The sequence below is a fragment of the Heptranchias perlo genome, chromosome 6 (genome assembly GCF_035084215.1).
Source record: "Heptranchias perlo isolate sHepPer1 chromosome 6, sHepPer1.hap1, whole genome shotgun sequence".
NCBI classification, from domain to species: Eukaryota; Metazoa; Chordata; class Chondrichthyes; order Hexanchiformes; family Hexanchidae; genus Heptranchias; species Heptranchias perlo.
In genome coordinates this window covers 67,817,273-67,830,988 of record NC_090330.1, presented here as the reverse complement: position 1 = coordinate 67,830,988, position 13,716 = coordinate 67,817,273, and the positions used below count along the sequence as shown (strand labels likewise).

At 42.6% G+C, this 13,716-nt stretch overlaps 1 protein-coding gene across 2 annotated transcripts in view; it reads left to right on the top strand.

The window, feature by feature from the left end:
- Positions 1-13,716, top strand: part of sugt1 (SGT1 homolog, MIS12 kinetochore complex assembly cochaperone) — a 154,619-nt gene that overhangs the window by 61,887 nt on the left and 79,016 nt on the right. For both annotated transcript variants that reach the window (XM_067986443.1, XM_067986442.1), the window contains one exon: positions 8,365-8,461. In XM_067986443.1, the coding sequence (XP_067842544.1) occupies positions 8,365-8,461 (97 nt within the window). The remainder of the gene's footprint in view (positions 1-8,364; positions 8,462-13,716) is intronic.

Genomic DNA, 13,716 nt, shown 5'->3' with positions numbered 1-13,716 from the left:
GTTGAGCTCTTATTTAATAGTATCTGACATATTGCCATGTTAAAAAATTTGCAATTGCAGAGTCGTTTGTAAAACTGTTGGATTTAGTTTTTAAAATATGCTGGGAATATATGTTATTTTTAGGAAAATCATCCTACTCTATGCACATATTTACGATTTCAATACAAGTAATGAACAGGAAATCTTCCCCCACAGAACTGCAAAATGAGATTGCATTACATTTGAGAGTTTGACTATTTTAGCTGAGTGCATGAATGTCTAACTGCTCAGGTATCTAGCAATAATAAGTGACTAATTTGTTTTGCTGAAAGATTACTGATTCAGCACCAAAATGCTACTTTGCTCAAATGGCTGTTATCTATATAACTAGCATAGCCATTTCAGTGCCTTGTAGTTTCAAAACTAAGCCAGATTACTGCACAGTTTTTTTTAACTGGTGTCTTAATTTAGGGCTTTTAAAAAAAAAATGGCTGGAAGAAATGAAACAATTTGGGTCCTAGAGATTTAGGGGTAGAATTTTCGCTTTGGGCGCAATTGGCAAATTGCGCTTGAAATTGCACTGGTTAGGTTACAGGTCAAGTTTCCGCTAAAAGCATTTGCATAATCACATGCATTTGCACAATCACAAACGTAGAACCTTTCATGAACCAGCGCAATCAGTCGGTGTAATAGAATGTAATCGTTCATTTTATTTCCTTTTGCATTAAAGATATTCATTGATGTATTTAAGAGTGGTAACCTGGTGCAGTTTTATTAATGGGCTTATCACAAAAAAATAAGCATTTTTAATAAGACTGAAGAGTTCTCCACCTGTGGGTAACCAGGTTTTAAATCACTGAAAAGGACTTTTTAAAAAAAAATCTATACTGAAGCATTTAATAATTACATTGTTGTACACTAGTCAGTTTCTTAGGCAATAGTAGACACATTTTAACATATTAAAACTATTTAATTTACTAAGAAAAGGAGCTTAATTTGAAGACCCTCCTTGAACAGGCGCAATTAGCAGAAACTCGCCATCCTTGTTAATTCGAGCTGGGGGCATGGCCAGTTTTGTGGACAGGACCAGCTTCAGGCGCAATGACTTTTGAACCAGCATTAAAGATTGCGGAAACTCAATTTACGGTTGACGTAACCAGCGCAATCTAGTGGAAACTCTACCCCTTAATCTTTTAATTAATTGTATATAGCATGCAGTTTACAATTAGATGAAACGTCACTGTAAAATCTTATTCCCAAACTGAAGTTTTTCAGTCCTTAAAAGGTTGAAAGAATTAAGGTCATCATTCTGCAGTGTTTGGTTTGCTACCTCTTGCCTGTTGATGGAGCTGTTTCTCTTCGATCTGTCTGCTGTGTTCTGTATTAACCTAAGGTGTTAATATTTGTGCAGTGTCTTCTAACAGTATTAGAAATGCAAACCTAATTGTTGTGAAATGATTGTTTACATTTCTCGTGGGAAGGGTCGAAGTAACATTCTCCCTTCCCTTAACAGAACTAGTAGAATTTATATTTATAGTGAGGTATTGTAATCCATTTAAATTAGATGTGATTGAAAAGTAAATATTTAAAAATTATTGGTTTGCTTTATTTTAAATAAAAAATATAAACCAAGGAGTAGCTAGTTTTAACAAGTCACATGAATTATTGTTGAGTAGCTTACATTTTTATTTGCTTGCTGTGTACTAGTTGTGTGATTTACTGTATTTTCAGTAAAAATAGAATTATTTATGTGCAGCATTCCCTCCCGTCAGATTTTGTCTGTTTTCTTGTGCACAAAATTGAAATTTCATATTCTATGCTGCTTGAAGTTGTGCTGATGTAGTTAATCTTTGTTACCTGATCTGTTCCACTTGCTGTTGAAAGAAGGTAAGAAGTTGTACTCCAGCTAACCCGTTGGGTCATCTTAAATTTAAAAAAAATTCAGCTAACTTGAGCAGCTGTCAACAGTGAGTAAGAGATTAAATCAATAGTAACATTGTTTTAGGGTTTATAATGGATACGGTTTGCACTTGTACACAGACCTCATTCTGGCAGTTGAAGTTCGTAGGCTTGTGAACCACAACACTCAAGTTTTTTTGGGTTATGATTTTGTTTGAAACTTGGATGCTTTGCTGATCTGTTGAAGGTATTTCTGGTATATCAACAACTGGCATTTATAATGCGTCTTTACGTAGCAAAACATCCCAAGCTGCCAAACAGGAAAGAGAAAAAAAAACAGACACTGAGCCAGAGGAGGGATTAGGAGAGGTGACTAAAAGCTTGCTAAAAGAACTGGATTTTAAAAAAGATGCTAAAGGAGGAGAGGAAGGCAAGGAATTCTAGACTCTGTGGCCTAAGTTGCTGAAGGCATGGCTGCAAAGAAAGGTGGGGGGATGCACAAGAGGTCAGAGTCAGGAACAGAGTTCTTGGGGGGAATGTAGTGTTGGAGGAGGTTAGGGAGAGGGGGTGAGATTTTTTTTTTATTCGTTCATGGGATGTGGGCGTCGCTGGCGAGGCCAGCATTTATTGCCCATCCCTAATTGTCCTTGAGAATGTGGTGGTGAGCCGCCTTCTTGAACCGCTGCAGTCCGTGTGGTGAAGGTTCTCCCACAGTGCTGTTAGGAAGGGAGTTCCAGGATTTTGACCCAGCGACGATGAAGGAACGGCGATATATTTCCAAGTCGGGATGGTGTGCGACTTGGAGAGGAACGTGCAGGTGGTGTTGTTCCCAAATGCCTGCTGCCCTGGTCGTTCTACGTGGTAGAGGTCGTGGGTTTGGGAGGTGCTGTCGAAGAAGCCTTGGCGAGTTGCTGCAGTGCATCCTGTGGAGGGTACACACTGCAGCCAACGTGCGCTGGTGATGAAGGGAGTGAATGTTTAGGGTGGTGGATGGGGTGCCAATCAAGCAGGCTTCTTTGTCCTGGATGGTGTTGAGCTTCTTGATCATTTTTGGAGCTGCACTCATCCAGGCAAGTGGAGAGTATTCCATCACACTTCTGATTTGTGCCTTGTAGATGGTGAAAAGGCTTTGGGAAGTCAGGAGGTGAGTCACTCGCTGCAGAATACCCAGCCTCTGACCTGCTCTTGTAACCACAGTATTTATATGGCTGGTCCAGTTAAGTTTCTGGTCAATGGTGACCCCCCCCCCCCCCCCAGGATGTTGATGGGGGTTTCGGTGATGGTAATACTGTTGACTGTCAAGGGGAGGTGGTTAGACTCTCTCTTGTTGGAGATGGTCCTTGCCTGGCAAGATTACGGAGGCATTTAAACTTGAAGATGACAATTCTAAATTAGAGGCATAGACGACCAGGAGCCATTGTAGGTCGACTATGTAAAGCCAGCCAGGAGAGCATTGGTGTAATTGAGTCTGCAGATAGCAAAGGCATGTATGAGAGTTTGAGCAGTAGATAGACTGAAGTAGAGATGGAGTCTGGTGCTATTACGGAGGTGAGAGGTCTTTGTGATGGAAAAGGATTTGGGATGAGAAACACACTTCAGGGTCAAACAGGATCCTGAGGTTAGACTGGTTAAGAATAGTTTGAATAGTCTGGTTAAGACTGTGATAGTGGCCAGGGAGGGGGTTAAAGTAGGTGCAGTGGGTACAGAGTTAGTGGCAGGGATTGAAGCTGATGGCTGGTGTATTCCCAATGTTCAGCTGAAAGAAGTTACAGCTTATTTAAGACTTTGGATGTTAGGCAAGTAGTCTGACAGCACAGAGGCAGAGGAGGGGTTGAGAGAGGAGATAGAGTTAGATGTCATCGTAGTACATATGGAATTGACCACATATCTTTTGGACGATGTTGCCAATGGGCAGCATATGGATGAGAAAAAGGAGGCAGCCAAGGTTGAATCTCTTGGGGACCGTGGAGGTGACAGTGCAGGGATGAGAAGAGAAGCTGTTGCTGGAGATAGCTAAGACTGGAACCCCGAGTAAAGGCAGTCCCGTGGAACTGGACAACAGAGGAGAGGATGATGGTATGGTCGACTGTGAGAAGAGCTGCAGAAAAGACTTGAGAAGTAATACACCATGGTCGGTGTACGGAACGTCGTTCATGACTTGGGGCTTAGGTCATATCATTGTTGTTGGAGGGGTGGGAACCTGATTGGAGATGTTCAAATAGGGAATTGCAGGAGAGAGATGGGCACAGATTTGGAAAGTAACAACATATTTACAGACCTTGAGAGGAAAGGGAAGTTGGTGATGGGATGGGAGTTAGCGAGGATAGAGGGTTGAGGGTTTTTTTTTTGAAGAGTGGGATGATGACGACTGTTTCAAAAGGGCAAGTAACAGTGCCTAAGGAGAGGGAGCCATTTATAATTATCAGCTAGCAAGAACCAGGAAGAGAAGCTGGGTGCTCAGAAATCTAGCGAGAATGGGGCAGAGGGAGCAGAAGGCAGATCTTGTTGACGAGATGAGCTGGGAGAAGGCAGGGAGGGAAAGAGATGAGGGAGAAACTAGAGAGAGAGAGATGGAGGTTTAAGGCTAGATTGGTTGTTGGACTAGAGGAAGTTTGGCTTAGCGGGTAAGGGGAAAGTAAGAAGCAGCTGCAAAGATGGCTTGTATCTTGGTGACTAAGAAATCCATGAGTTTCCCGCACCATTGTTAGATGTGAGAGCAGACGAGGTAGGAAAGAGGACATTCGCGAGTCGGTTGGTAGAGTAAAGGGACCGTAGGCCATAATTGCCCTCCAGGATGATCATGGAGTAGTGGGTGAGAGAGGGAGGAGGGCCGGTAGAGCCTGATATGATCCAGCCAGATGTGGTGATGTATGGCTAAGCCAGTTGTGCTGCAGATATGCTGACATTTGCACCTTTGGTCTTCGGGAACGATGGAAGCTATACAAGAGGGAATGGCAGGGATGGAAGACAGTGAAGGTTTTGCTAGGATTGTGGACATCAAAGGTGGAAGCAAATCAACAGCTGTAGAGGAGGTTTGGTGAATGGAGGTCCAAGAGACAAGGAGCTGGAAATTTGAGAATGCAGTTGTAAGTGACTTGGAGGAGAAATTTTTCCAGTGGCAATGTAGGAAGAGATGAGGCTGAAAGAGGGGGAGATGTGGGTGCTGAGAGATACAAGGAAGTGGTCAGAAATAGCCTAGTCAGTGATGGAGACCGTTATAGTATAAAGGCCATCGTAGATGACAAGACGAGGGGATGGTTGTGAATATGAATGAGATTTTATATGGGGGTAGAGGTTTAGAGGACAGGAGACTGGGGAATCTAGAGATGGGGGTAAGAGGAGCTGAGGTAAAGATCGAAATTACTGAGGGGGTGGAGATACTCAGTGTAGAGGTTGCAGGAAGAAAGTAGGAAAGATATCTTGGGGGAAACTCACGATTGGGCTTGGGGAAAAGGACAGGAGACTAGGATTCTAGAGGTGAGACGTTGAACTGTGTGAGGTGCTCGAAGGAGGAGATGGTACCAAAGAAGTTGGGAGAGAGAGACCAAGTTGTTACATGGTGATAAGGTCCATGCTGCCACTGTGGCAGTTTAGGCAGAGCAGATGGTACAAAATGTAGCCACGTGAGAACACTTTGGTAATGGACACCTATGAGGCAAGTTTCAGTTCAAGGTAAGAGGATGTCGATACGATCATCCATAATAAGCTTGTGGATAGCAAGGGCCTTGTTGGAGAGTGAGCAAACATTCTGGAAGGAAATGCGGTGATTGGCCCAATGGCAGAGTCTTTGGTGGTGGGGGGGGAAGGATGGTGGGTGGGCTAGGAAGGAGGTTGTATAACTTTTAACTCTGGTAAGTGAAAATTTGGCCTTCTATGGAATGTTTTAAGTACTTTTTTAATGTTATCCCCTGCTTTCTCAATTCACCTGCCTATATGCCTCTGCTTGTGATAGGATGAGCACACAGCATGCTCTGAGGCAACAGTATATGCCCTAAGACAATTCTCCCAGTTTTCCTGTTGTCTTCCCCTTGCTAGATCTCTGGACTTGGCTCAGATTGATAACTGACCAGAACAGGGATTGCCTACCACACTCTCACCTCTTCTCAATTTATTTAGAATCTTTTACCGTTATCAAGTCTTTAAATATCAGCAGCCAGCTTTGATTAGGGAAAATAAGATACAGTATTGTTTGGAAGGCCTGATCCAATAAAATACTCAAAAGTAATAAATGTAAGCTGTTAGATTTGTGCTAAATTTCCAAAAAGTGGTGGAATGTTTTATCTGTACCATAGGAAAAAAATGTACCTATGAAGTCTAGTTTCTCCACCAGAAATAGAAATGCAGATTTTATTTTGAGAATGCTGCAAAATATATATTTGTAACTTTCTCAATTTCAACTTTTATAATTAGCACAAAAATATACGAAATCACTATAATTAGTAAACACTAACTTTGTATATTGAAATTAAAAGAAAATGTGTGCTTTAGAAATGAGAATGCAAAGATTAATACCTCTACATATTTTGAAAAGCTTAAACTGTGGTCATTAAGGTAAAACAGTAGGCTCAGATGTAAAAGTTTACTATAAAATGATTGGCCTGGTGATAATTTATAAATAATGTTCACTTTTTCAATTTTATTTTCAAGTTCTTGCTCCAGAACCCACCATTATGAAAATTTGCTCCAATGAGTAAAATTGAAGTATAAAGGCAGGACTGGCACAGCCTTGAAATTTATCTTTAATTTGCTTGACTGGGTGGAGGATATTCTCCTATGTTTCTATATAAAATTGCTGTGCTGTGGACTGTTGGTTGCATCTTGAAAGTGTTTATAGATCTTTTAGATAATAGACTTCCTAATCTGGCTGTAATCATTACTCCTGGAACATGAAAGGATCTGCAACCTATTTTGTCTCCAACATTTGTAGTATGCTTTTGCTAGTTCACATGTTTTTTTTTGTTTATCTAGAGCCCACTTATATTGGCATGTTTATCTAGAGCCCTCTTATATTGGCATATACATATTGTCTGTATTCAGTGTTATTTGCTGTGTATAATGTGCAACTTCATGCAGGTTTTTGCAACTTGTAAACCTTGCAGTAAAATTTGTTGGAACAACTGTTTGTTGCCTGTTGTGAAAGTTATTAATATGATTGATTGCACCAGTGTTTTGCAGCTTCTCAAATGGGGTGTTTGTAGGAGAGCCAATCAGGTTTTCAGTTAGATGTGTAATTATAAGGAATTAATTTAAATACAATGTTATATGACTTTATAGCTGCTTTTTCAATCAATGTATGTTCTGTTTTTTTAAAAAAATGAATAGTATTCATTGACTTAAGAAAGATGATCTGTGTAATACATGTCGAAGTGGATAAACTTATGCAGTCAAATCCATAATCTTTAATATTATGCATTGCGTGCCAAATAACATGCTTAGTTATTATACATGCTGTAGTGCGCATGCCTTAATGCTATAAATATGGTTAACCCTTCCTTCACTGTTACTGCTATATTCACTATGTATATTTGTTTCCTTTAAATAGCATTTTAATTTTTATTGGCTAATTTTGTAAATGACAGGCATATATGTATGTGACAATCCCAAAATTCTTGATCGTGCCCCATTTTTCTCAAATCCGTTTGCACAAAATTATGTCTCCACTAAAATTGAAAGTTCAAAGAGATTTGTTGTTACTGTTTTATACAGCAGGAGAGGACATCGTTGTTAATAACCAGACTTTTATGTTTAGTATGTCAGTAATGACAAAGTAGCGAACAGTTTCTGATGAGTGAAAGATTAGCTTAGACTACAAATTGGTTTGTATTCCACTTCAATAAATCCCTGCATTGCTCCTGTTCAAACAGGAATGACTGCATGCACTGAATGTGGGCCTCCAATCACCGCTACGCATCTGAGAACTAACACTTGTAGAAAAAGGAAAATGTAGCTTCAGTATCTTCAACACTGATGTTCTGTTGCTTAGCAACTTGCAGACTCCATTTCAGCAGTTGCTGCTTAAAACGTTTTATCTGTTTTAATTTAAATCATCTGCACATGGAATTTTTAAAAAATAAAATTGACGTAGTTTGACTTCAAAACTGATTCGTTACATTTGTTGGGGGCATTCTGTTGAGAAATATGATGACAGCACTTGAAACTTTGCTGACAAATTCAGCAGTTGTAGCATAGAAGCAAATTTGAATGCATTGATACAATACTTTAAATTCTTCTGTGAAACCCTGGATGAAAGCATGATTAACTAATGTCATCATGCAGCTCATCAGAAAGCATCTTCTAAATAATACACCATACTAGTTAAATGGATATTGTGTACAATTAAGCTGTCATGCTGTGATTGCCAATAGCACACCTACATCGCTGGCGGAGAATTGAAACAGAAATTAATTGGCTACTTTCATCTCCTTCAACTGTTAAATATCTTGATTTTTTTTTTTAACATCCATTTAAACATTCTTTTTATTTTAGACATGATTGGTATCAGACAGATTCTCACGTTATCATCACAATAATGATCAAGAATGCAAGCAAGGATGATGTGAAGGTCGAGTTTGCTGAAAGAAATGTAAGTGTCCAGAAGTATTCCAATTATTAGAACTTGCTGCATTCAAGAGCTGCAAATGTCTGATTTAAGTATATGAACCTGGAGTTAATGTTCTAACTGACTTGTGAATTTTAAGTGATAGTGTCATTGTGAGAATATTTTGGATATGTGCATTGTCACATGTAGAATCATAGAATGGTTACAGCACAGAAGGAGACCATTCAGCCCATCAAGCCTGTGCCGGCTCTTTGTAAGAGCGATCCAGTTAGTCCCATTCCCCTGTTCTTTCCCCTTAGCCCTGTAAATTTTGTTCCCTTCAAGTATTTATTCAATTCATTTTTGAAAGCCACAATTGAACCTGCTTCCACCACCCTTTCAGGCAGCGCATTCCAGATCATAACTACTCACTGCATAAAAAGGTTTCTCCTCATGTCGCCTTTGGTTCTTTTGCCAATTACCATAAACCTGTATCCTAGTTCTTGACCCTTCCGCCAATGGGAACAGTTTCTCTTTATTTACTTTATCTAAACCCTTCATGATTTTGAACACTTCTATCAAATCTCCTCTTAACCTTCTCTGCTCTAAGAACAACAACTCCAGCTTCTCCAGTCTGTCTGTGTAATTGAAGTCCCTCATTCCTGGAACTATTCTAGTAAATCTTTTATGCATCCTCTCTAAGACCGTCACATCCTTCCTAAGGTACAGTGCCCAGAATTGGACACAATAGTCCAGTTGTGGCCGAAGGTTCAACATAACTTCCTTGCTTTTGTACTGTATGCCTCTATTTATAAAGCCCAGGATCCCACATGCTTTTTAACTGCTTTCTCAATTTCTTATCCGTGATGCTACTGCCCCATTTATTCCATGGGCTTCCATTTTGCTGAAAAGCCTATTATTTGGCACTTTATCAAATGCCTTTTGAAAGTCCATATACACAACATCAACCACATTGCCCTCATCAACCCTCTCTATTACCTCATTAAAAAACTCAAATCAAGTTAGTTAAACACGATTTGCCTTTAACACATCTGTGCTGGCTTTCCTTTATTAATCCACACTTGTCCAAGTGACTCTTAATTTTGTTCCGGATTATCATTTCTAAAAGCTTCCCCACCACCGAGGTTAAACTGACTGGCCTGTAGTTGCTGGATTTATCCTTGCATCCTTTTTTGAACAAGAATGTAACATTTACAATTCTCCAGTCCTCTGGTAGCACCTCCCGTATCTGAGGAGGATTGGAAGATTATGGCTAGCACCTCTGCAATTTCCACCCTTACTTCCCTCAGTGACTTAGGATGCATCCCATCTGGACCAGATGACTTATCTACTTTAAGTACAGCCAGCCTTTCTAGTACCTCCTCCTTATCAATTTTTAGCCCACCCAGTATCTCAACTACCTCCTCTTTTACTGTGACTTTGTCACTCCCAGGATCTTGGTGTTACTTCATGTTTATTAGAAATTCTAAATACAGTATATATTATGTAAGAAACTATCAATTTTAAAAGAAAGTAACATTACTTTTTGAACCGTTAACATTATAGAAATTGTAATTCAACTTTAAATAACTGCAGTAGAGTGGTTTTCTAAATTGTTTGTGGATGTGCTTTTGACAGATGTCTGCTCTGTTTTGATTAAATCTGTTAATGCAAATAGAACACAAAGCTAATTAGAATTTACTACACAATGATCAGGAAGGGAGTATGAAAATGAATAAATTGGACACATATAGTAATTACTCTAGAGGAGGAGTTGTGTTCTTCCTGATCGAAGTGGGTGGGGTGTTTTTGTAATCAAGAAAAATCAGTGCAATGGATTTATTTTCCACTTCGGCATCTTGTGTCTGCACCAGCTACTTACAGATCAGAAGTTGTGTGTGCTTGATGCAGAATAACATCCTGTGTACTGTTCCAATAATTTACTTTCTCATCAGCCTCAAAACCACTCCCTGCTGCATCAGTATGATTTCTTTTATTTCTCATGACAACCATCCTTGCAGCTGTTATGAGACAGGTGAATTATTGCGGGAAATATTTGTTTTGAACTGCATTGAGAATTTGTTTCCATGTTTCAACTTGTATCTGTTTGGGAGAGAAAGAATGGTTTCATCCGATTTATAGTAAATTTGAAAACCAGGTCATAGAGTTGAAAGGACCATGTTCGCACCCACTACATTGCGCAATTTCTATCTTTAAGTATTAGACTAGCAGATGTCTTGTGTCATAGCTCAGTGAGTTGGTGACACGGCATTATATCTTGTAAAACAGTCTTTAACGTATTATTCCCCTCTCTGGCCTCCCCTTGGCTGGCTCTGTTGCTGTAATGTCCCTTTTTGGGGGCATCATAAACACAATGGCCCTGATATTAACTTGGAACCGGGAAGAGAGCGGATGTTCTGTGGACGGGAAACCCGGAAATAAAAGTTTCCCGCAGGTCCAACTGAATCTAACGGTAGGACCAGTTTTAAAATTTTCAAAAGGTTTCCAGCCCAACAGCCAGCTTGATTAACAGGCTGGCGGCCTGGCGGCTGGGAAAGCAGCCCTGGAGTGGATAAAAGGGAAGTTGGAGTTTGGATTGTTTGGGGGGGTCGGGAAGCAGTCGGGGTCTTCGGGATTTGGAAGGCGGGGTCAGGAGAGATCGGGGTCTTAGGGCTTTAGATGGGGCGGGGGAGACAGGAAGCGATCGGGGTCTTGGGTATTTGGATGGCAGGGGTCAGGGAGAGTCCAGGGTCTTCAGGGGTTGGATAGAAAACGCTGATGGGGGGGGGGGTGCGGTGAGCGGTCGGAGATCGTGGGGTGGGGTGAGCAGTCAGATCATGGAGGGGGATGGTAGGGGTGAGCAATCGGGCGTCGTCGGGGCTGAGGGGGCGGCCGGGCGTCGTCGGGGCTGAGGGGGCGGCCGGGCGTCGTCGGGGCTGAGGGGGCGGCCGGGCGTCGTCGGGGCTGAGGGGGCGGCCGGGCGTCGTCGGGGCTGAGGGGGCGGCCGGGCGTCGTCGGGGCTGAGGGGGCGGCCGGGCGTCGTCGGGGCTGAGGGGGCGGCCGGGCGTCGTCGGGGCTGAGGGGGCGGCCGGGCGTCGTCGGGGCTGAGGGGGCGGCCGGGCGTCGTCGGGGCTGAGGGGGCGGCCGGGCGTCGTTGGGGATCGCGGGAGGGGCGGCGGGCGGGGGGACATCATTGGGGGTGAGGGGGCGGTCGGACATCGTTGGGGGTGAGGGGTCAGGGAGAAACCAGGGTCTTCGGGGGTTGGATAGAAAACGGTGATTTGTCGGGGGGAGGCGCAGTGAGCGGTCGGAGATCGTGGGGTGGGGGTGAGCAGTCAGAGATCATGGAGGGGGGATGGTAGGGGTGAGCAATCTTGCGTCGTTGGGGGTGTGGGGTCGGTCGGACATCGTTGGGGGTGTGGGGGGGGAGTCGGAGATCGCGGGGTATGTTTGGGGGTTGGGGGGTGTCGAGAGGTTAGCTTGGGGGGGCCAGGGAAAGCACTCCAGCTCCTCCTGGATAAGCAGTGATATAAATGCACTTACCTCACAGATCCGGCCCTTCTCGTCCCTTTTTACCTGCTGGGAATCCTGCCGCCTGGGAACCCGGCCTCCAATGGCAAAATGGAGGCACGCAGTCTCCTTAAAAGAATTTACTGAACAGCCTGCTTCCTGAGAGCAGGGTTGGTCGCCCGACGTGCCTCCACTAAAAGTGGAGGTGGGCATGTTTGAGCTGGGTTGAGGTCGCGCTGCAAAATTCTATTACTTTAGCTTCCCACCTGCCCCCAACCCACCAATTCTTGGAGGTTAAAGTTCCCCCATTGATTCACCGTTTACAAACAATTTAATACAAATAATATGGAGAGTGGGTGGAAAGAAGCTCCAGCCTTTCTGTGAAAACGATCAATATTTATCCAGCAGACAGATTTTAACCTGTTGATATTCAGCAGGGAAGTGGACTGCAACAGGAAGTCTCCTTTGCTCATTTTGCAACACTGTATAGACACGGAGTACAGGTGATTGGTGCTATTTGTTTGTTAAACTGTCTGTAGGAAAAACAGTTGTTAAATTCCTGAATTTGAGTGGAATTTTGGTATTGTTTCACAAGATGAACAGCTTTTTTTCTTCTGCCAGTCTCTCCATTGTTTCCACGGTTGTTCACTCCTAAGCCTCGCATTCATTCTCTCTACGTCCATCTCTCCCTTCCTTTACATGCATGTCTGCCTTCTCTCTCTCTCTCTCTCTCTCTCTCTCTCCCCACTTTCTCCCATATATTAGCTAAAATAATACACACACATCCGCAAAATGAAGAGTGTCTTCTCACTTCTCAATCAGGGATTCTATTGAGGAACGCACCTTGCACCAACTCAACAAAGTCTGTTCTGAAAGTTGAAATGGCATATTTCTACTCTTCGCCCAGGAAAGTCATTGATATACAAAGGCACATCATTATATGGCAGTTTATTATTAAAAAGTTGGGCTGAAAGGACCTTGTTGCACATGTGCAAAGTGGGAGTGAGGACCAAAGACAGCCCGTGACTGCGCAATGGCCCTAAAGGAGGCATTAAGGAGCTTTAAATGCTTGCTGTCTCTGCCCATGTGTGTCTTTCTCTTTTCCCTCACTTGTCTATTCTCCTTCTGTACTTCACCCTCCTTTCTTGCTGTGTATGTCTCTGTTTTCTCTTTCCTCCTCCGTCTCTTCTGCTTTGTCTCTGTCCCTTTCTTGTTTTCTCCTCTCTATTTTCTGCGCCAATTATGATTTGTGTGGCTCGCTCGCTTTCTGCTTTCTGCCTCACTTTTCTTTCTCTCTTTCTCATGAACAATTGGAATCATACAGCTCAGGAGGAGGCCACTCAGTTTACCATAACTTCCTTGCTTCTGTACTCTGTGCCTCTGTTTATAAAGCTATGGATCACTGTGCTTTTTTAACTGCCCTATTGACTTGTCCTGTCACCCTCAAAGATTTATAAACCCCCAGGTGTGTCTGTTCCTGCACCCCGTGAAAATTGTACCATTTAGGTTATATTGCCTCTCCACATTCGTAGAATAGAATCATGGAAAGATTACAGCACAGAAGGAGGCCATTCAGCCTATCGAGTCTGCGCCGGCTGTATGCAAGAGCAATCCAGCTAGTCCCACTCCCCCACCCTTTCCCCGTAGCCCTGCAAATTTTTTCCTTTCAAGTACTTATCCAGTTCCCTTTTGAAGGCCATGATTGAATCTGCCTCCACCACCCCCACAGGCAGTGTATTCCAGATCCTGACCACTCGCTGTGTTTTTTTTTAAAAAAGTTTTTCCTCATG